The 23,760-nt window shown below is 41.3% G+C and overlaps 2 protein-coding genes across 5 annotated transcripts; one reads left to right on the top strand and one right to left on the bottom strand.

Annotated features, from left to right (window-relative positions):
* Nucleotides 1-359: 359 nt before the first annotated feature.
* On the bottom strand, nt 360-11,729 carry DNAH12 (dynein axonemal heavy chain 12). 4 transcript variants are annotated; one of them, XM_061362428.1, is made up of 10 exons: nt 10,916-11,729; nt 9,969-10,044; nt 8,971-9,129; nt 7,582-7,777; nt 6,203-6,391; nt 4,993-5,143; nt 4,253-4,344; nt 3,812-3,990; nt 1,677-1,812; nt 360-815 (listed from the first exon to the last, which is right to left on the bottom strand). In XM_061362428.1, exons 1-10 carry the CDS (start codon nt 11,034-11,036, stop codon nt 621-623), a joined length of 1,494 nt encoding a protein of 497 aa, XP_061218412.1. In that variant the 5' UTR covers nt 11,037-11,729; the 3' UTR covers nt 360-620. The 4 variants fall into 4 exon arrangements, with proteins under 4 accessions (XP_061218412.1, XP_061218415.1, XP_061218414.1 ...); XM_061362431.1 differs by having other exon boundaries at nt 9,969-10,238; XM_061362430.1 differs by lacking the exon at nt 6,203-6,391.
* A 3,004-nt stretch (nt 11,730-14,733) lies between these two features.
* PDE12 (phosphodiesterase 12) lies at nt 14,734-19,424 on the top strand. Its single transcript, XM_061362433.1, has 3 exons — nt 14,734-16,008; nt 17,004-17,082; nt 17,796-19,424. Exons 1-3 carry the CDS (start codon nt 14,785-14,787, stop codon nt 18,236-18,238), a joined length of 1,746 nt encoding a protein of 581 aa, XP_061218417.1. The 5' UTR covers nt 14,734-14,784; the 3' UTR covers nt 18,239-19,424.
* Nucleotides 19,425-23,760: the final 4,336 nt, after the last annotated feature.

Here is a 23,760-nt window from a genome sequence, read left to right on the forward strand (position 1 = left end):
AGATGCTAATAATAACAACACACAGTTTTTTAAGACACAATAGTGAGTATCAGAAAATATCTGCATGCCCTCTTATAATATAAAAAAGTCAAGATGTTTCTTTTACACAGTATATTCCACTTCCTCTGTAAGCCAACGAAAAGATCAGGATCTAGTGAAGCCTGTATCTGAACTGTCCAAAGTTAGTCATCCAGCTGGCAGAGCAATGCAACACCTCACTTGATCCAATGTTGTACTGGTTTATTCATGTTAAGCATCAAAGCAATGACAAAGTTAGCAGAATGTCCAGTAGTAGATAAAACTCCTTTGGCTCGCTTGTCTTGTAGAGTGGGCAAATATGCGCATTAGATTTCGAACACTAACTCTTATTATGACTTTATTATGGCAATTGCATTTTCAATACTAGTCAACTGCAGTGTAGCAAATTTTCACCTCCCTATGAATTACCTAGTACTGACAACAAACAAATTAAGGTAATAGTAAGACCTGCTGAAGGTTTTAAGCAACGACTCCACAGAAAGCCCTCTATTGATATAAAAAAATCTGAAAATACGTTATTTATGCATGTCTAAGTTAGTATGATTCATGTTACATGTGTTACATTTAGCCTGTTGATGAAATTAACAGCTCAAGTAGTGTGAAAAGTCTAACAAGCCAAAATACACCATAAACCAAGAAAATGCTCTTACATCATCATGCTCATCAAAAATAGGGCCAATCCTCTTTGGCCATAATTGAACTGTTGCATTCAGTGCAATGTCTTCAGGATCAAATAAAAAATTGTCTAAGAAGTAAAGCAGCTGCTGAGAGCACTTCTGTGAAAAGAGATTTCACAAAACTTTAAGTCTCAGAGATCTGTTAGAATATAGGGTAAGACAATATTATTTAAAAAGATAAAACATAAGTCTACATTGCATAGACTTTTCAGAATTCAGAGCCATTTCAGCCAACCAAATATTAATATGCAAAATACATATATAAAAAATATTAAAATCCCTGACCCGTTTGTAAGCCTGTTTCTCTAAATATGACTCCTGTGGCCTGTAAATCTAAGTGCAAAAATCCTAATATTATTAAAAATATAAACCCCATAAATTCTTCAGAATAAACATGCTATATTTACAGACCTATTACCATAACAGAAAATATGATACATCTCATCACAACCTATAGCAAAGACCTTCTTATCCAATATTGTTTTTGGCTGACCCACACCTTACACAGTTCTGTTCTCTGAGCACACACAGAGTACTACTGGCTAATGAAACATCATCTATATCCTGCTCAAAGAGTAAATTGCTGCTTGTGTGGTTAGAGTTATGACTGGTTTTACACATAATATTCTTTTACACTTGTGTGTTACATTTTTACAAATAGCTTTTTAAGCAGCTCTGAAGTAAGTCTCTAGGTACAAACAATCTGAGTGGTTTACAACCTGCTATGATTTATTAAAAGCTGCATTTCCTCACCAACATACAGAACACATAGGTGTGGAGAGTAAGAAGGAAAGGCATAAAGCAAAGAATGAGCTGGACTTTGGTCTGAAGTAACACTGAGGATACAGTTTACCCGTATCTGCAGCATGATCAGACAAAAGTCTGCACTCCAGAATGAATTCTGTATTTGTACAGGCCAGAATGTTTGGTAAAAGACTAAGAATTAAAAGAGTAATTTACCTTGATCCTTAACAAGAGGTCCTTAATATCTTTGTCTTTGACTTTGTTTATGTAAGCTACTGTTTCCACCATTTCTTCTGCTGTTTCAGGAACTTTTAATGCACGTTCCTTAATGGCTTCAAATTCCCTGCATATCCTATAGATTTATTTTACACAAATATCAAAATTTTAAGATTCGCGTTTGACTGGCTTCGAGCTCAACTTTAACAGAATTAAAACTACTTCTTTAACACCCCACACACCAACTCCATTACTTTATGAAACAAAATAGGGAATATGACCAAGCCAGTCTAGAAAAATACTGCTTCTTAACTTGCAACAATTGATTTGTTTGGATTCTGGGGTCTTGTTTTGCAGTCAATGTTTCAGTTACTATTGGTGAGGATATGAACCTAAGTACAGTATCACTGGCATACACACAAACACTTTCATAATAAATATTTTGTCATTTTGGTAATATGGTTATCACTATAAAATTTGACTATAGCTGTTCATTTTAACCAAAACTTAGTATGACTTCACTTACAATTTAATCCATACCTGCAAAGTAATGTCCTGTTTAATTAATGTGATACCCCTTCTGTGTTAAGGTCACCTGCCTAGTGGGTGAAGGGAAGGCAGTGGATTTAGTTTTTTCTGCACTTTAGTAAGGCTTTTGGTACTATCCTGCACAGCATCCTTCTGGGCAAGCTGTCCAGCTGTGGGGTGAATGAATTCACAGTGCACTGGATGAAGAACTGGCTGAAGCACAGAGTTCAAAGTGTTGTAGTGAATGGCACTTCATATGGCCAGCAACTGGTCATCAGTGCTGTTCTCAGGGCTCAGTTCTAGGGACAGCTCCTCTTTATACATTTATCAACAATCTGAATGCAGGAGTTGAATGCACCATTATCAAGTTTGCTGAGGATATCAAACTGGGAGGTGCTGTTGACTCCCTTTGAGGGATGGGATGCCTTGCAGAGGGATCTGGATAGACTGGAGAATTGGGCTATGACTAATGGGATAAAACAAGTCAAAGTGATGGATTCTGCTCCTAGGATGGAGTAATGCCAGGCACAAGCATAAACTGGGAGAGGAGTGGATGGAAAGCAGCCCCACAGAAAGGGATCCAGGGGTGCTGGTGGGCAGCAGGCTCAGTATGAGTCAGCAGTGTGCCCAGGCAGCCAGGAAGACAAACCTCATCCTGGAGTGCATTACACACAGCTTAACCAGCCCATCAAAAGAGGGAATTATCCCGTATTCAGTGCTGGTGCAGTTTCACCTGAAGTACTGCAAGCACTTCTGGGGCCCACAATTTAAGCAGCATATTCAGGTACTTGAATGCGTCCAGAGGAGGGCAGCAAAGCTGGTGAAGAGCTGGAAGGCATCTCCTGTGAGGAGCAACTAAGGACTTGGGTCTTCTCCAGCTTGGGGAAAAGTAGGCTCAGGGGCAACCACATTGCTCTCCATAGCTTGCCGAGGAAGGGAAGTGACAAGGGAGGTGTTGATCTCTTCTGTCTGGTAACCAGTGACAGGACACGTGGGAATGGTTCAAAGCTCTACCAGAGGAGTTTAGACTGGACATTAGGAAATATTTCTTTACTGATGTGATAAACACATAAATGTATTGGCTTTCACAAGTCATAGGTGTGGTTATGTAGATATAACTGCACAAGCTTACAATAACAGAAACAAAGCTCGCTAAAGACACAAGATTAGAAAAGTTAAAAGGGCCTGAACTCTTGAGCAAAACAGAGTCAAATAGCAAAAGAATTTGTAAAGGTAAAAGATAGAGGGGTGGTTGATATAGGAAAAGTTAGTGCCTGTGAAGTTCTAGAGGTATCTATTATGTAATAAAAGAATCTAGCTAGTCTTTTCTTTGACAGTGCAGTAATACACACTTAAAAAGCCAGAGTGGTAATGAATCCCTTTGATCTTTTGGCGCCTCTGTTATCCAAGTCTATTAGTAAGTTCTCCTACTAGGTTTTGAGTCTAAAACAGAGGGAAAAAATATATCAGCTGCTGCAACTTGCATCAGGTTATTAGTTTGCCAAGAGTCTTCATTAAACACAAGTACGGTATGTTTGTATTTCTTCTACATGCATCTACTATGCATTTAACACATATAACATTCACAAGCAGAAAATTCTGCTTACTTTTCATTTTCCTCTCTGTAATTTGCGACTATTCTGTCCATTAGCACTTTTGCAAAGGCGTTTGCGCTACTTGCCAAACCTTGCTTTAAATCCTCAGAATTCAAATAGACCATGGGGAAATAAGCCACCTCAGGTAAACTCAAGATTTCCTTCGTGTGGGTGAAGAATTCATCTATTAACTTCAGAAAAGCATTAGATTTTACACTTCAGAGCTGTTATTTAAATACTTGGCTACATGAGTCAGTATTATACATTGGAAAAAATGTATTTTTTTTCTATTTACCACAGATTTTTAGGAGAAAAACGACTTAATGTTGTAGATTTGTAGGCAGTCAACATAATATTTAGCTAAAGGTTAAGCACCCCTTATCCTCTGTTTCCTTTTTATTATTGCTCTATGTATAGTGAAAATTAAAGATAAAATGTAGCGTGAAAACTTACAGCAGTGTATTCATCAAAACTATGTTCTTCTGCTACAAATCTTTCTACCCGTGCCTGTGCAGTCTCGTCTACAAGCCAGCCATACTTTTCAACTACAATTCAATTAGATTGGATTAATACTATTATAACAAATACACTGTCCCATAAATTATTTATTATAAAGAAGTGTGAGAAACTATAGACTAGGGTATTGTTTATTAAGATATATGTTAAGCCCAATGTAAAGGTTAGGCAACAAAAGATATGAAATCGCTTATGCAAACAGCCACCGGACACAGCTTAGGCAAGATAAGATGACCGCAATCGCTTACACCAACTAAACCAGAGACCGCTTATGCAAACATAAGATAACTGCAAGATGTTCCAGGAACTGTCAGAAATAAGACAAACCACTCCATATAAGGACATAGGAGTAGAGGAGTCAACTATGGGACAAAAGAGGAAGACTTCTTACTTCGGCCTCAACGACCACCAGGAGGCAGAAAATGACCCCCTAACAACAACTGAAGCATGCGCAGAGTACCTCCACTACTTCATGAACACGGAAGTAAAGATGTATAAAAGGGGGCTGTTTGAACTGATCAGCACGGCAGTTGGCGGAGCGCAGACTCCCCTGTTGTCCAGCGCTGTTTTTGCTCATATTCTACTTGCTATAATTAATAAAATTTTAATTGGATTATGATCCGTTGTGGTCTCAATTTATAACAAGAAGTAACACAGTAAACTCTTCTAACACTCACCATATATTTCAAAATATTTCTTTGGACCTTCTAAGTTGCCTCTGATATGCTTTTTCAGTGTAGATGTGGCCCATTCTAAGACATGCTTAGGAAGCTCAGCGTCCAGAGTTGCAGTGTCTCCCGTTAGCCAAGAACATACCGTTTGGAAGTTCTAACACGAGTGCAAGTTTTAATTATTTAGATCTTAAAAAGCAATACCAGGATATATATAGTTTAAGAGTAAGTTGCAGTCTGCAGAAGACATTGAAAAATGAGACCCCTAATTGTTACCAAGGTCAGGTGCTTCACACACACCTAGAATGACTCTTCCCATTTCAAACAGTTTAACAGGAAACACATGAAACAGACAAAAAAGAATAACCCACTGTTACAGAAAAATAAATTTTGTCCTATGTGCTAACATATACAACTAAATGCAAAACACTTCTTTCAAAGTACCATCATGAATGATTAAAGGCCAGTACTTAGTCCACAGAGATGATACAGCTAAAGGTCTCAGAAAGGCTGTCCTCCCCAGAGTCACAGGTTGGTTCTCAAGACATAAATCTTTACATATTGTATGTATTAGTTGTTAAGAGATTTGAGGTTTTTCTTTTTCTTAGAAAGAAAAGGAATAGCAACTCTAATTTTCTCCGGGATCTTAGTCATTAATGCAAATTTATTATAAATCATCACACATATAACTAAGGTGCTAATTGTATTTCTATACAAAATGTTAGTTTATAGCAAGTATACACAGGAAGACTACATAATTTTCCATGTTCAAATAAATATCTAAATAAATAAGAAGACGTGGGTACTTGTACTTAAAGCACTCTCAGTTTTCTGAATATACCAAATAAGAAAACAAAAGGCTTATTTTCTATCTAGTTTTCTTTCCTGAGTAGGTTTTTAGTCTGAATTTCTTTAATGAACAGGCAGATAATCCATTTGTAGACCTGCAGTTTCGCAGATTAAACCTGCAGACTAAAACTATCAGTAGCAGGGACCCCCATTTTTTATGAACAAGGAATACACAAATGAGTTTCAGAGCTGCCTGGAGTTCCACTGGCCATCAAGATTCATGATGTGACCTGTGGAATGCTTATGGAAAATAAATACCTCAAGTTGCATTCTGCTTCCTATTACCATGGTAGTCAGAGTTCTAAATTACTTATATTTGCAAGCACTGAGCAAACTCACAGTTACATATTTAAAGATAAAAGCACACCTGGAGTGTCTGTCCTATGCGATTTGCTATAAACAGAATTCCTTCTTCTAGGTCTTGCAAGCTTGGATAAAACTCTATTTTCTGGTCATCGAGAGTCAATTCCATCTTAAACAAAGGTGGGCCATTTCTGTCTTCAGGATCAAAAAGTTTCACATAAGCTTCAACTGTTCTTGTCAATAAGTCTTTCACCTAGGTAATAACATATATCACCTGTTAGTTAAAAGAAGAGAAACCCCATCCCACTTGCCTTCATTCAGCAAATCAGAATTTCCATTCATTTTACAACTTATGCCCTGACTAATGGGTAACTTCAGGACTATGAATTTTTCTAAGGCCATCAGTGGGTACTAGTCCCAACCCCTAAAGGATGTAAACTAATGAACAAGTACACAAACATCTCAGTAAAGCCCATGCATTTATTTTTGCTACAAAAGTCAGTCTATTACTAACACATGCTCTAAGTATAAATGAAATATCTGGATTTTCCGATTTTCCTCTGATTTTTTTTCAATATGACAATGACTTGATTAGACTACTGTTTCATTATTTTTCTCAAAGTAAATAAAGGTTTAATACCCAAAATACTGCCTTCTTGAACTGCTGAACATAGATATTCCCACTGATTATTATATTCTGACATGGAACAATGTGAACAACAGATGCTCTAAGTGGAAGTTAAAGGATTTTTAATTTTCAGTAAACTGAGAACTTTGAAAAACAATTGACTCAGTCCAAAATCAGTTATTTTCTTGTGAATGTTCTTTGTTTATTATTATTAGGAAATAAACCAATTGGAAAACCCCAAAACAACAACAACAAAATAACTGAGAGACATTTCATATAACTTCCATCTTGATATAAATAATCAGGGAGGAAAAAGGAAAATTAACTCAGCACTGTGGGATCATTTTCCACACAAAAAGAAATGTATTGGAAATGTTCCAGAACTGTATCTACTGGCATACGTGTGGCAGAACCAGACTTCAGCCTGCTTGTGTAAGTAAGTTTGCTTTCAGGGGAGAGAGACCAGGTTTTATTCATTTTGCTGATATATGACATGTGACTGTAGTGCCAAGATCAGTGATAGGAATGGGCCTAAGAACACAGATACTTTCTTCAATAAGTGAATTACATTCTATTTGGTAAAATAAAGTCTTTTTGCATCTAAAAAGCTAGAAGAAACAGAAGTAGACAAGATCATGTATTTATTTTAAATGAGGGAAGTTAAAAATATATAACACCGAATACTTTACTGGGTCATATGCAAACAGATGGCTAACAATGATTAAATAGGTCCCATATCATATCTTATGCTGACTCATTAAATGCAGTGACCTAAATTTCACATTACGTTTATCAAGGAGAAGAAAGATTTTTACCTGATTAGACATAAGAACATCCACACAGTTATAAAAAGAGTCAAGCTGATCCAACTTCACACTATTCAGTGCCTCATTTTGAGTAAAGAGATTGATAACTCTTTGATACCATGTCATCAGTATTTTCTTTTCTGCTTTAGAACAGCTTAGAGAGACATCAGTCTTTAAAGATTCAGAGTCAATTGGCTCTTTCAGTCTAGAAAAGAAAGTTACACCAACTTGATAAACAAAATTTTAAAACCCATGGAGTAAAGAAACAGTCATCCATACTGTATTAGAAACCCATAATTTTTTTTTAGCAGAAAGCACAGTGGGAACCTAAGCATCACTTCTGTAGACTTAAATGAGGAAAAAATACCACGAATCCCAGGAAATAATGAACAGTTACCAGGAAAAATAACAAGGAAAAAGATACGGAGAATTATCTTTCTGAAAATGATGCAAAGTTCTGAGATTAAAAATAAAATTTATCTGATGAGAACTGGCAAGAAACCTGATCTTTAGCACTGAATTCCCTACTCAAGCCAATTTTTCAAATGCTACTTCAACCAGACTTCTAGAGTGACATGGCATTAAAATTAAAAAAATACTGAGGAGACCTTTACAGAATGTAGGGACTGGCAGAATGAAGAACTGCCTGCTGTAGGAGAAAATCAGGTATGAGACCATTTAAGGAACCTGAAGGTGCACAAGCCCATGGGATCTAATGAGATGCAACCGCAGGTCCTGAGGGAACTGGCGGGTGAAGCAGCTAAGCTACTATCCATCATATTCGAGAAGTTATGGCAGTGAAGTTCTCACAAACTGGAAAACTGGAAACATAACCCCTATTTTTAAAAAGGAAAAACAGGAAGACCCAGGGAACTATAGGCCAGTAAGTCTGACCTTGATGCCTGGAAAAATCATGGAGCAGATCCTTCTTGAAACTATACTAAGGTACACGGACAATAAGGAAGTGATTGGTGGCAGCCAACAAGGCTTCAATAATGGCAAAACATGCCTGAAAAATTTGATGGCCTTCTACATGGCAGTTAACAGCAATGGCAGATAAGGGAAAAGCAACTGACGTCAAATGCTTTTCACAAGTCCAGCTAGTTGATACTGTCCCACATGATATCCTTGTCTCTAAATTGGAGAGGCATGAATTTGATGGATGGACCACTGGTGGATAAGGAATTGGCTGGATGGTTGCATTCAAAGAGTTGTGGTCAGTGGCTCCATGCCCAAGAGGAGATCAGTGATGAGTGGTGCCCCTCAGGAGTCAGTACTGGGACCAGTGCTGTTTAACATCTTTGTTGGCAACATGGACAGCGGGACTGAGTACACCCTCAGCAAGTTACCAGCTTCAAAATCCTATATGGGTTAATAATTCACCAAAACAGACTTTACCTGAGGCTTGAGAAATCCACTAGAAGAAAGTCAAATAATGCTGCATATCCAAAATCCAGTAGTGATTTCATTGTGGAGTGGACAATATGCAGCTTGGAAAGGATTTTACTCTTTGCTCGGGTAAAACTCTTATGCCATGCACTAGAAAAATCCAGGCCTCTGAAAAAGAAAAAAAAAAACCATTTTAAGAAAATCACAACCAGATAACCAAAACAAACAGAAGTGAAGAGTTCAAACAATATGTGAATAAAATATATAGAAAGTAGCATCAAAAAGCTTATTCCCCAATGTGAATAGTTATTTAAGTGCCATACACATATCCTCAATGCGAGGCAGTGGAAGCCACAAAAACACTGTGATCAACCATGTTTTATATTCCACAGTATTTTCAGATCACCCGCTCTTTCAGTGTAAACTTTTAACTTCACCAGCTGCTAAGAGGAAGTATTTATCATCACTATTTAGATGACATGCATTCTGATGCTTCAGCAAATAGTGGCATTCAGATATTTTGCCTACTGGATTCCTCCTCTATTTGGGCAGAGCATAATAGCTTTTCCTTTGGTCTCAAGGTTTCACCTCGTAACAGCAAAGGCATATGAAACCTTGCTCTGTTAGATGCAGTTTTAGCATGTTGAAGTACTGTACAATGCTGCTGTCTGCCAGTAAAGAGCCCCAGACACACACATTTTATACCTGGGATGGCTGCAATGACTTGAGATTCTAGGCACTGAGAGCAAGAAGTCTCATTTGCAGTCACTAGCGCTACTCTATGTAACTGTAACAACAGTAACAAAACCCTGTCAGTGCTGAAACTTCGTAAAGCAGTCATATATAAGATGTTTGAATGCATACAGAAAAGAACATCTCATTAAGGGACTCCAGAATTAATACTGTGCCATAATATAATATTGTGTGCTCATGCAGCTCAACAAGAATTTCACTCATGCAACCCAGCGCGTTTTGCCAGTGGCTCAATTTGCTCTTAATCCACTCACACAGGTAATGAAGGCAAAGGTGCCTCCTCTTCATCTTCAAGTCCTTTTATGTCTGGTTTAAGAAGAATACTTCGCACTAGGAGAAAAAATATGCAAACATTAGAAGAAAATTAAGACGTATTCAATAGGTACTGCTTTTCCTAAGTCATTGACCAGTCGTACTCCAGGTTGAACCAAGCACCCAGTAAGATGGAAAGGTAACTGTATCATCCAAGTCTTCAAAACATATTCTCCCAAAGGTAACTCAAAATCACAGCTTCTGCTAAATACCTATTCAGATGGCTTAATTCCAGTGCTGTCCCCCATTCATGAAGGTTTTCAAAGAGAACAGTGTTTAAATAATTAAATACTGAGTAATTTCTTCACCAGGAGGATAGCCGGTCACTGGGACAGGCTCCCCATGAAAGCGGTCACAACACCAAGCCTGGCAGAGTTCAAGAAGCATCTGGACACTGCTTTTATTCATATGGTTTAGTTTTAGGTAGTCCTGCAAGGAGCAGGGATTTGTACTCAATGATTCTTAAGAGTCTCAAGTTGAGACATTCTATGATTCTAAGTTGCAATTTTGTTTAATATAATGACAGTGGGGCACTATAATTGTCTCACTGATGACATTCTGAAGAACTTAATTCCATGTTTAATTGTGATTTTTTTTTAAATCTACATTTTTAAAAAGATCAGCAATCTACCAAAATATTGTCAAAATTTTACTCAATTTCAGATACTATAAATGTGAATTAAAGACATTAATACATGATTTCAAGGGAATACACATTCAAAATTCCAGTTAGCATCTCTGGAAAGAAAGTTTATAAACCAAAATGAGTGGTATGAGCAATATTTGAAACCAGCCACTTATCTTTAGAGCTTTCTAGTGTGAGCTTCCTCATGCATAGAAAGCAGCATTAATGTAGTATTATTAGTGCTGTGTAGTTTCTGGTACTTACCCACAAATCTTCTCATGCTCTTTTCATAATCCTCCATTATCTCCATTAGAAGCTTTTCAACTAACAGCTTTCTATCTTTGCCTTCCATAACTGACTGTGGCACCAATGTCAGTATGGACATCAGCCACTGGTGCTGAATGGGAGCGATGGGATTCCTTAGCACACACTTTCAGAAAGAGATAGTTTTCCTGGAAGGACAATACTGTCAGAGGCCTAATAACTGGCTATGTAAATATTTTTGCATTAAGCTTGACAATGCAGTCTCTTTTTATTTACCATTTCTTATACTTAAGAGGAAGTGACAGAATCTCATCTTTCAGTACTCACTGACTAGTACCCTAAAAGTTACTCTACAGTTGGGAAAATGGCCTCCCTGCCTCAATGATTAAATATAAAATATAACAATTTTTAGTACAGCATTTTCCTTAGTTCTCTGCTGAAGTTTACGACTGATAATAAACAGTTCAAGGTTACCGTTATTGTTCTTTGGGCAAAACTTTATCTGTCAAAAAGTACACACAAACAGAGTTGGCTATTTTCTTGGCCAAAGGAATAGATGTTTATGCTTCTGAGTGATAGTTTTCTTATAAAACAAAATGTAACAAAACATAATAAAACCTAACATCAGCTAGGAAAAAAAGATACAACTATTTCAGTGCTAATCTGAGTTTAAAGTGGCTCTCAGAGATCAAGCCTTATTTTAAAAGCTATACACAAATTCCAGGATCTGCAGGTGTTCGCCAAATCAGGTGGACAATGTCAAAGACTTAACTTTTCTACAAGCTGAAGTACTGTCTATGACCCCAGTGGAACTAAAAAATCCTGAAGCCTGTTAGGATTTTTTCCAAGTAATGATCTTGAACTACATGAGTTTAGAGCCAAACTTCAATTACTAATGGGCATACTTTCTGTAAAAGAAAAATACTTTCCTTCTACTGGAACACAAGAAGAGATTCTTCTTTTGCTTCTGTCGTGGTTTAACGCACAGCCAGACAGCTTGTTACCCACTCCCCCCCTTCTTGCCCTCCCCCTACTCCTGGGGGAACGGAGAGGAGAATCAAAAAGAAATGCAACTCCCACGGGTTGAGATAAGAACAGTTTACTAACTAAGGTATAACACAAATCACTACTGCTGCCACCAATAATAGTAATGATAAAGGAAATAACAAGGGAAGAGAATACAACACCCCATCACCAGGTGACCGATAACTTGCCCCCCCCAGCCCGATCAAGCACCGACCCATACCTCCTCCAACCCTCCAGTCCACTCTCTCACCCCCTTCCGGGTCACTCTCCCAGTACATCCTGGGCATGACGTGCTGTGGTATGGAATACCTCTTTGGTCAGTTTGGGTCAGGTGTCCTGTCTCTGCTTCCTCCCGGCTCCCCTCCTCCCTGGCAGAGCATGAGGCCCACAAAGTCCTTGGCCAAACCAAAACATCATTGTTTTTCAGCTCTGTTCCCAGCTGAAAGTCAAAACACAGCCCTGCACCAGCTACCAAGAAAGAGAAAAATGACTGCCACTGCTAAACCCAGGACAGCTTCCTATTCCATTTTTCCCCAACAAAACTATTGAAAAAGCACTTCCTGTTTAACCAACATTAATCGCAGATAACACACTAATCCTTCTGAATAGAGAACATTCACTCTTCTACTCTAAAAAAAGCAGAAGAAAGAATTTAACTCACCATCTGTTTTTTTAGCTCATTGTTCATCTGTATAAAAAAGGAACAGAAAATTCTTACGTATTAAGAACACACACACACAAAAAATCAGAAATATACAATTTAATAAATATTCTTAAACAAAGACTTTATTCTGTAGATATACAGGTATCAGTTTCAATGGGACTACTTGAGCACATAAATACATTTATAAATTACTAAGGATTGAGATAAATATCTTTAAGTAAGTACTAAGAAGTAAGAGCCATAAATGCCCAAATAACAAAGAACAGGCCACAGTTAAAATATTACAGAAATACTTTCTCACAGTGGAAGGCAGTTCTGGGATAGGAGGTACAGGTTTTCTGTTGTGTTTTTCTTCCATGGACACATGATAGGCTTTTAAAGCTTGATCAATTCTGAAGTAAAACAGAGAGTCAGATGTGCAGAAAAACTACAAATAATATATTAAAAATAATGCTATCATTTTAAATTATGCAACATGTTTTTTTCTAATTTACCAGTTCTTTTTCATTTCTATAAATACAGAGAAATAGGGGGAAGATGGGAAAGAAAAGGAAAATAAAAACTTAGGGAGTGGCTGGGCTGAGGTTCACTAAAAGACTGTCCTTCCATGGCATCTCAAGTTTTGCTTGAGGCCGAGTATGGCTATCCCAAAAGCTTAACAGCAGGGTTACCCTGGAAACACGATGCACAAACTGACAACTGCATTTCAACAGGTTCTCACAGAGGAGGAGAAAGCCAAAGCCACTTCCTAAATTGTCAGTATGTCCTAGAAATGAATTAAAACAGGCGGTGGTGGAGGCACCCGAATAAATAAAGCTCAGCCAAAGGTAGGCGAGGCCCTATCACGTTTTCCTAGAGCTCTCTCAGCCCAGCAGAGCCCGGGTGTGTGGAGGGAAGAGCCCCTGCCATCGCCCCGCCGCTCGCCCGCCGGCCTCACCTGGCCTCACCTGGCCTCACCTGGCCTGGCCTGGCCTGGCCTCGCCTCGCCTCACCTCACCTCACCTCACCTCATCTCACCTCACTTCTGCCGGTCCCGCGGTCCCGGTGGATCGCCAGGCACGATGGCGGCGCGCAGCCCGCTCGGCACAGCAACGCGGTTGCCAGGCAGCGAAGGGCGGGCGCGCACGGTGGGACCCGCCCAGCCCCTCAGGCCCCCAGCGCCATGTCTCTCGGGACCCAGCCGGGGACCCTGGTGCCCAGAACGGAGCGCTCATTCGACACCCGTTTGTTCACAGAAGGGTGTTTGCCGCGCTCCGTGTAGAACCAGGCTACTGACAGGCTCTTGTGATGGGAAAAAGAGAGCAGCAGCAGAGACTTTTTAGTCTGCCAGAGGGCTTGCTACAACCCAAGGAAGTCGGTGTCTTTGCTCCAGCGTTCTGCCTGCACAAAGCAGATATAAGCTTTGCTCCAGAGGGCAGCACGAATGCCTAAGGAGTTACAACACCATCACGCAACAGGCAGCTGCTGCTGAGCTTCTAGGAAGCTGCTACTTTCTAAGGAATTCCGGAGACTGACTATCCACTTGCCCACATTTGACTAAGAGACTCGAAAATCCTCATTTTGTAGCTGCGTGGCAATGCCCCACAAGCAGAGGCCGCAAGAACAGCTGGAGGGAATTTCAGATGCGGTTTCGGGAGCACTGGGCACCATCCTCACACATTCTCACAGCACAGGACTGCGCAGTCTGAAGTTTCAAACTAGACACGAAATACCTTCTCACAAACGACAAACCCAACCCCTTTGATACCAAGGGATTTACGCAGAAGCCGTTTGCACCGAGTTACGTGGGAGATCAATCCGCTTTCCCGGCTGCCGCTTACCAGGAGGAAGTGAGAGCTTTCCTGAGGGGACGGGATGTGGCTGCTGAGGGGACAAACCCCGCGGTTTATCCCAGCAGCGTCACCTACACGGTGCACAAGGGTTACGAGCTGTGATCGGGGCCAAGCACGCACCACGCAGACGAGGTGAATCACGCCTACCCCTGCTGCCGTTGCCGCAGCGGGGCCGCCCTTCAGTCAGCAACCGCCCTCCTGAGGAAGCACCGCCCTCCTAAGGAGCCTTCCTTCCGGCCGGTGCGCGCGGTGCCTGTAGGGAGTGCCGCTCCGCCCCAACCCGCGCCCCCGAGGCCGTCGCGCGCGGCTCATCGTTTCCGGGCGCGGGTTGCGGAAGTCGCGGCTCCATGTGGCGCCGGCTGCGCTCCGCCCTCGGGAGGCTCCGCGCGCCGCCCGCCGCGCTGCCCGCCATGGAGCGGGCCGTGGTGCGGTGTGTGCCCTCCGAGCCTAAGCTGACGCTGCGGCTCGTGCTCCCCGACGGCAGCGCCAGGCACATGCAGCGGGACAAGGCGGAGCCGCTGGGGCGGGTGTTGTCCCGCATCGCCGCCAACACCGCCAAGGGTAACGCCAAGGCGGCGAAGAAGAGCAAGAAGGCGCGGGCGGCGGGTGCCCCGGCCGAGGAGGCACCGGCGGAGCTGCCGGCCGTGCGGCTCTTCTGCGATGGGGAGGCGGTGGATGAAGAGGTGCCCAACGTGGCGGCTTGGCAGGACGGCGCCGTGCTGCACATCGGGGAGGCGCGGTACCGCGTGGAGCGCAACCGGCCCACACTCACCGAGCTCCGGCTGCCGCGCTCGCTGCTGGCCGGCTTCCCCGTGTGCCCCAAGGTGAGCACCGAGTTCGCCGCGCCGCAGCACTGCCTCTTCCGCTGGTACCGCGAACAGCGGCCCCCGGCTGGCGGGGAGGCGGCGGCCGGTGATGGCCCAGACTGGGTAGAGACGGCGGTCGTCGAGCGCGTTTTCGTCCCCTCCAACGCGCTGGTGGGGCTGCGGCTGAAGCTGCAGTGCACGCCCGGGGACGGGGCGCAGCGGTACGGGCAGCCCCGCGAGGTGGAGAGCAGCGGCCCCGTAGAGGCTGGTCCTGGCGCCTGCATCTTCGACTCCCGGCACGTCTACACCAGGAAGGTGTGCGGAGAGGGCTCCGTCCGCACCGTCACCTACAACATCCTGGCCGACATCTACGCCCAGACGGAGTACTCCCGCACCGTGCTCTACCCGTACTGCGCCCCGTACGCCCTGGAGCTCGACTACCGGCAGAACCTGCTCAAGAAGGAGCTGGCGGGATACAGCGCCGACCTCATCTGCTTGCAAGAAGTGGATAAATCCGTCTTTGTGGACAGCTTGGCTCCAGCTCTGGATGCTTTTGGGCTCGAAGGGCTGTTCAAGATTAAGGAGAAGCAGCACGAAGGCCTGGCCACTTTCTACCGTAGGGACAAGTTCAGCCTCCTAAGCCAGCATGACATAGCTTTCAGCGAAGCCCTGCTCTCAGACCCGGTGCACAAGGAGTTGTGTGATAAGCTGGCCAAGTACCCCTTGGTGCAGGAGAAGGTGCTGCAGAGGTCATCTGTACTGCAGGTACCAGCTTTTACATGCATTCTTTCTTCTACTGCTTCCAGGCAGGTGCAGCCAAGTTGGGTTTGTTGAGTGTTAGATCAAGGAGAAGGGAGCTGAGGGAGAAACAATGTTAAACATAAATAGAGCAGTGGTATATTCTGTGTTAGCTAGATAACAGCAAAAGAGCAACTTAGGACCAAGAACAAAATATCGAGTCTTTACTGAACTGGATGTATGGCATTATCAGAATTTGTTAAAAAAGGCAGAACTGAAGACAGCAACTGAGATTCAGGACCACGATTTGAGCTCATGGTGGTATTAGCTGCCAAGTTTTTCACTACTTACTCTCCCATGTCAGCATATATATTTCATAAAACTTAAACTTTGCAAATAAGTTCTAAATGAGATTCAGTTAATTCAGCTTGCTTTAATAGTGCCATTTGTGACAGTAGGGAGAGAAATAAGGTTGGACAGGTTTGTGAGCTTCTTGATTCCAGAGGGTCTGCCAGCAGAGCTATTGTGTAAATACAAACGTGTAAGCTACAGGTCTGTGTCAGGGATTTCAGAAACACTCATTGGTAAACGCTTCCTATTCGTGGGCTGAGTAGGAGTAACAAGCTTTCTTTGATAACTGAAATGGCCTCTAAATTTATGTTCAGTTTAACTGTGCAGTGCTACAGTTTGCTTGCTAAAACCAGAGGTGGGAGAATAGAAAATAAAAGTCAAGAATGCTAGTGTTAGCAACATCTTATGAAAAAATATGGAATGGATAGAAGCAAAAAAATAAGGCCAAACCAGACACTTATGGGCAAAACAACATTTGTCAAATACCTGGATGTATTGGCTGATACCCAGACTTTATATAGATGATAAATAGACTCAACTTAGGAGCAGTTGTTGTAAGTATCAGACTCTTTGAACTGGATTGTCACAAAGAAATAAGATAACTATTGCATTTTTAAAAATATGTAACCTCTTGAGTTAAGCCTTATCAATGAATGCTTTTTCTCTTGAAGGTTTCAGTTCTTCAGTCTACAAGTGATCCTTCCAGGAAGATTTGTGTAGCTAATACCCACCTATACTGGCACCCAAAAGGTAATTTTGTCGTGTTCCTGTATGTAGAATAACTGGGTTTGTAATGGTTTTTGCCCTTCCCAGGGAGATTTCCCCCCATTCTTTTCTTCTGGAGCTGAGTGTTTCCTTCTTTGCTTATTATCTAGATGAATCAAAGCCAAGCTGCTAGGTCTATTTATTTGCCTTAGAGCAAGATTATTCTCATCTCCCTGGGAGGCAGTAGAATACAGCTGAAAGCAAGACAAGTTGTGTTACACACAATGCACCCAAAGAGTAGACCATAAAACATAGCTGGTGTCATACGTGCTCATGGGTTCCCAGACCTATTGTACCTGAGGTAGCTATCTTGGCTTATTGCCAGAAAAGCAACCAGATTGGGCTATGGAAGCTTTTAGAAGAGATTCTCTTGTTTTAAATGTTGTTTTCTTATGGTTCTGTGTTTTTGGGGAATACCATTAGGATGGCTGCCATGGCCTGGAAAGCTGCTGTAATATGGGGTGTTGAAGGTTCAGACTTCATGCATGTGCAAGTTTAAATTAAAACATTGTCTGCCTCTCCAAAACTTTCATAGTCATAAACTTCAAAAGCTTCCTTATGAAAGCCATTCTAAAATGTAGGGCACAGAAAATTTAAATGAGGTCACTGTTTTGGAGCTATACATGATCTGAGCAACTTGGGAAAGGCCTCCTCTGCTTCAGTGATGTATTTAAAGTAATATGTTTTTATCTTCTTAGGTGGGCACATCCGTCTTGTCCAAATTGCTGTAGCCTTGTCTCACATTCAGCATGTAGCGTGTGACTTGTATCCAAGTATACCAGTCATATTCTGTGGAGATTTTAATAGTACACCATCATCTGGAACTTACAGTTTTATTAACAGTGGTAGCATTGCCGAAGATCATGAAGACTGGGTTTCAAATGGTGAAGAGGAAAAGTGCAATATGGCTCTAAGCCATCCTTTCAAACTGCTAAGTGCTTGTGGAGAACCTGCTTACACAAACTATGTTGGTGGGTTTCATGGATGTCTGGACTACATTTTCATTGACAGGAATTCTCTAGAGGTTGAACAGGTCATTCCATTGCCAAGCCATGAAGAAGTAACAACCCATGAGGCTTTGCCAAGTGTTTCACATCCTTCTGATCATATAGCACTAATATGTGACTTGAAGTGGAAATAAAAGTGTATGGTGCTTTTGGTGGTTTTCAAACAAGAAATTTAATGCTGGGGAACTGAGGCTGCACCCTGGTTTGATAATACTAAAAGGGAATTCAGAATGATCACTGAAAATTTTCCTGTGTTTAATGGTTTTGTTGAATATTATCAGACTGTTTAGAATATTTGCATGACAACTTTTTCCTTTCCCTTTTTATATGCTAATAGCAAAAATATATTTAACACAGGGGGTTTTGAAAATTGGATTATCATACACATTTTACTTGTGTTTTTAAAAGGTTAAGAATTATTTTGTAAAAAAAAAAAAAATACATAAACCTGATGCAAGAGTGTCCAAACTCAACCCTGTTTAATTCAGAACCAGAGGCAGAACATGAAAATAAAAGGATTTGGTTGCTTCAGCCTCAGTGTAATTACTGTCATGAGAAGACAGTTTTTGAAAGCTAAGTTAAGTTCAGAAATTCTCTTTCACTTACCATAACTGTAGCCAAGTTTTCTGTTAAGTGGCATGAAAAATGTACATGCACCTACTACCTTCTGGAAAGCTGTTCTTTAAATTACCAGTGAGTAGGCTTTCTGTCAACAATCAACCATGTTACATTCAAGGTTATAGCTGATTTGGAAGTATTGTGCTTGCCCACTTCATGTTGGGTAGTGAGGGTAACTTTAGCACCTGGTAAAATTGGACTGCTTCTACTTTGAACATCTGTTCCTTCTGTTGTTTACAATCATTGGCAATGAAAGAAATACGAAATCTTAGGACAGGCAACTCTGGATGGGAGGGAAATCTTAATATCATCGACAAGCAGGGGCGAGATACAGAGTAGCTGATGTGGTGCATTAGCTGTATGTGCCTAAATCTTTAAAATGACTTGCAAACCTTTATCACAATTCTGTTTTGTTGCTCTATTGCATACAAAGGTGACCTGAATTTAATAGGGTTTGTATTTGAATTTTTTACCTTCTAGAAGGAGTCTGGTCTTCTGTATTCTGTAGGAGATAACTTGGATGTGGGAGATGTATTTTACACATACCTTCACTGTTGGAAGGGTTCACATGGGTTGGAAGGGTTTTAAACTATTTAACCAGCTTCTTTCCCTGCATCCATTAGTCCATATGGAAAAAGCAATTTCAAAACCATTTCACAGGATCTCCCTCCTTCACTGAATAAAGTTTCCTTTTCAAGTGTCTGTGTTGTCAATTGATTCTTTTCCTACTTGCTGGTGTCATTCATGGCAAAAAAAGTCCAGCCAGGTTGACAAAAACTATGTACCCTGTCTTTGCACAACCATTCACCTCCACTGCATTCTGGTGGCTGTAGGGTATGGCTGGGATTCACTAAAATGTTTATATACTATTAAAACTAAGCAGTTGCTGTTCCATAGAGTATTGCTGAGAGTCATCAGTCCTGTCTCTTGCTATACCTGCTATATTGTGAAGGGTGATGCTTTGCAGGAGCTTAGAAAAGGCTACAGAGCAGCTGTTTACATGTAGTTTCCAGTAAAATTACTAATGTTTTTTGTTACTGGAGTATCTGAGCATCTAACAAACTGATGCAAATAAACAACTGCACTGGTAAAGCCAACAGGCAGGTTTAGCCTCTGGGGCTGTACAAGGCTCAAGAGATACAGGCCCATAAATCATGTCTCCACATGACATGACACCTCATGAACTGTTCAGAGTTTTTTTACTCACTGCACATAAACACACAGGTAAATGGCAATTGGCAAAAGGGCTGTTCCACTAATGCGTGAGTTACTAAAATCCTGTATTATTAAAGGTCTCATTTAAATGTCCTTTGCAACTGTCTTTTTTTCAGCAACATGAGCAGTTAACTTTCCATCTTTTCATCCCAGCCTCTCTTGCCTGATCCTGTTCTACTGCATGAGTTCTGGCTACTTGTTCCTGCTTATGCCATACCAAGCTAAGACAGAGAAGTGAGGCAGCTGAAAATGCAGGGCCTTTAATTTCTCAACTGTATTCATCATTTTAGTGGCTCTTCATATCCTGAGCTTACATTCACTATAAAGCCTCCTGTGGCCAAAGGGCAAGACCAGGCTTGGAAGCGGGAACAAGGGGTCACTGCCTGGAGCAAGGCATTCACTGCTTAGCAGATCTGCTGCAAAACATAGTAACACAATAGCACAAGATGTAATTGAGTGTGCATTTATTGTAACAGGCTTTGGAGGGCTGATATGTAAACCTTCAGATTTTAAGTTTTGCTAAACCAGTGGTTTAGCCAAGACAAGGGCCTTTGGATAAAAAGTGGGAGTAGAACCAGGAATGTGGCAATGGAAGTGGTAATGCATGATGCAATGCATCACTGCAATGGAGTGACAGACAGTATTCACCCTGTAAAATTGGACCCTAGATACTTCAGGTGGGTCCTTCATCAGTTACTGTTCTAAGTCCAATTAAAAAGTAAAGTGTAATTCAATTTTGCGTAGGAGTTGGAGGTGACATCTGTACTCCTCTAGGCTACAACACTGATGATAAAAGTATCAATCATTCCTAAACTTAAAGATGCAGGAGTGGGGAGAAAATCTTGCAAACAGAATGGAGGCTGTAAACCTCTTATCTGGGCAAAGGCTATTTACTCATGTAGTAAATAAGGGAAAGCTCACACCTAGAGATGTAACATTTCCAAGCATACAACATCTAAAAGGGCAGAAAAATTAACTGAAAGATCTGTTCAAGAAGAAAAGCAAAGTGTTAGCACCTTGGAAACAACTGAAAATGACTACATCACAGCTGAATCAGAGGCCGCCTACAATTTGCAAGGCCAACTAAATGCCACTGAGTAATGCAGGCTGGTAGACTGGCAAGAGAAACATCTCAGTCACTTAGAATAGTAAGACTGCAATTGTTAAGCTTGTAAGTGAAGTTACATTATTTACATAGGCTAACTGGGCTTCCCTCATAATTTTAAAGCATTATTTTCCTCTTCTTTAACTACGTATCCATTACAACCGGATTCCTCAGCTTTACTTTCCAAAACCAACACACTAAACCCCTGTAACTCCTCCATACTACCAGAAGATGGAGCTGCTCAGAGAACAGACTCGCCTGGCATTGTCTCCCTTCCAGGAAACAGCAGGTCCCCCTCACTCCCTTGTCTTGGTATTAGGGTTGCAGCCTCTGTCTCCTTGCAGCCCAGGGGAAGCTGGCATCTGCAGAAAGCAAGCGTCAGGGAAATTTACTGGAACAGACCCAGTAAAATTAGACTGCCCTTGCACACAGCAGATAATCCTTTACTATCTCCAGGAGGAAATGCAGCTCCATGAGCTAGTGCTGGAGATTCTCCAGTCAAAGTACCCTTCGTTTATTAGGAAAATGCAGCAGCAGTACAGGCTGACTGCCAAGAGCAGCACTGTCAGGAACTGGTTTCCGCAGTGGGAATGCAGCACTAGGGCCTGGGTTAGGAAAAAGTGACAAATCAAAAGAATTGTGATTTATTTGGGGGGTGAAAAGCAACCTTCAGGTACACCTTGGACTCATATCCCACACGCTCCCAAGGTACATTTATGTCCATGTGAGGTAATGTATGGTGCTTCATATTAAACATAAGGTGTTTTTAACTCCCATTTTAGCTCCCCTGCACATCTGGACCTTGCCCAGCCATTAATTCTTCCTCTTTATATCACCTCTAGAACCCAGATTTGTAGAAGCCCCACTGAGCTTGTCTCCCACTTTATTTCATAAACCTTAACTCACCTGCATTCCTCTTCCAGCAAGTGGAATACTCCATATCCTTCACATCACAAAATTGGGCAAGAAGTTCACTGAATCTTTTCAGTGCTTTGCTCTCTGTAGTTAAGCTGGCAGTTTGATACACTGAAATAAAAACTCCTGTATACAAATATGACTACAGTGACCTCCCAGTGCAGAACAACTTACCCGCTGTTTGAATACAGGAGCTGGTGCTGCACAATGGAAAACTCCAGCTACTATAACTCAGCATTTCCCATTACTACAGTAGAATGAGGAACAAATTTTAGCAGTCTTGCGCGTGAGATTTTGAACTTCCAAGACAACAGCTCAGTTCAGGTATTTGACTTCTGATAAAGAAATGACAAAGTTAGTATCTGAACTGACATGAGAACATTGGATCTCCACAGGCATTTCCTCTGCCTCTGGAGAGCAGGGCTGTATTATGTGTTCCTACTGATACGCAATGTACATACAGGTCATGGTTATTGCTCTTGCCAGGAAACAACAATTTTAAAGAATGCCATAAAAAAAAACCCCAAACAAACAAGTATTTTTACCTATCCACAATGTCTTAAATGACAGTCAGTGCTTTTAAAGCAGAAGAATTGCAGTGTGTTTGGGTAAGAAGACAAATGTACAAGTTATCATTTTGGTCAGTTTAATAAAGCGTCACTGCCACAACCAATGACTTTACTGATGGACAGCCACATTAATGGGCTAGGATATGGATTTCAACACTGCATGTGGTCCTGGTACTAAGAGAAATAAGACAGTATAATAATTAAAGTCATCAGGACTATGTTCTTGTATCAGCAGAAAAGCACCAGCTACAGAAGCAGCACCAACTGCAAAGGAAAAAGAAACCCACCAAGATTCCAGCTCAGAGCAACATCCAGTAAGAATAGGAATAACGAACTGATTCATGTTTGTCATCTGAAGACAGCACAACTGAGCACATGCACTAACCCCAGGGATCGGTGCTTTCAATCAGGAACACTTAATCTAGAGTGTACCTTGAAAATGTTGACTTGAGAAGAGCTGATGAGAATGTAACAACCTGAGCAAATGTTACTCGCTTCTGTCAATTGTGACATTATTCCACAGCTCATCAATTGTTTTGTCCCTTTCACAGCTTATTATTATGAATAAGCTGCTTCTCTCAGAACCAAGAGACCATCCTTCCAAGACAACAACCTTACAGAGGCACAGTTAGTCTCAAAAATGTAGTAGCTGAACAAAGCTCACCTAAGCCCAAGTATTTAATTACTTAAAAGCCTTTCAAATCATTAAACCAATGAAATCGTCATCTCCACCAAACAAAATGTTTCCTTCAAGATACCTGGCCTAATTTGTTTCTATCTGCTTTTTTATTTAAAGTCTATCTCTCACTTCTTCCTGGGAAGAGGAGATGGTGTTCAATTTGTCACAAACATTATTTTAACTTACTAGGACTAGCAATACAATCTGTTATGGACAAGCTGCCTCTTCTGAACAAAGTGTTCTGTTTAAGGTTTATTTCAAGGAACTGCATTGCTGGAAATACGCATATTAACAGCTACAGATCCAGTGCATGATGGATCAACTTTGGTTAATACGTAATCAGCAATTCATTGAAGTGCAAGCAAAACCCTACTCCCCTTACACTGTCTCCTGGGTTTCTGTTACATACTAAGACAGTTAACAACCGTATTCAACAACTCTGGTATTTTCTCTGGTTAGCTGTTCACAGTAACTACTTTCTAGGAACTTAAACCTGTTACAGCAGAAGCTACCTTGGAAGATGCTGTTAACTTAAAACTGGCTTGAGTTTATCAG

The sequence above is a fragment of the Neopsephotus bourkii genome, unplaced genomic scaffold, assembly GCF_033783945.1.
Source record: "Neopsephotus bourkii isolate Nb327-2 ecotype Australia unplaced genomic scaffold, CSIRO-AGI_Nbou_v1 NB_1120, whole genome shotgun sequence".
Classification (NCBI taxonomy): Eukaryota; Metazoa; Chordata; class Aves; order Psittaciformes; family Psittacidae; genus Neopsephotus; species Neopsephotus bourkii.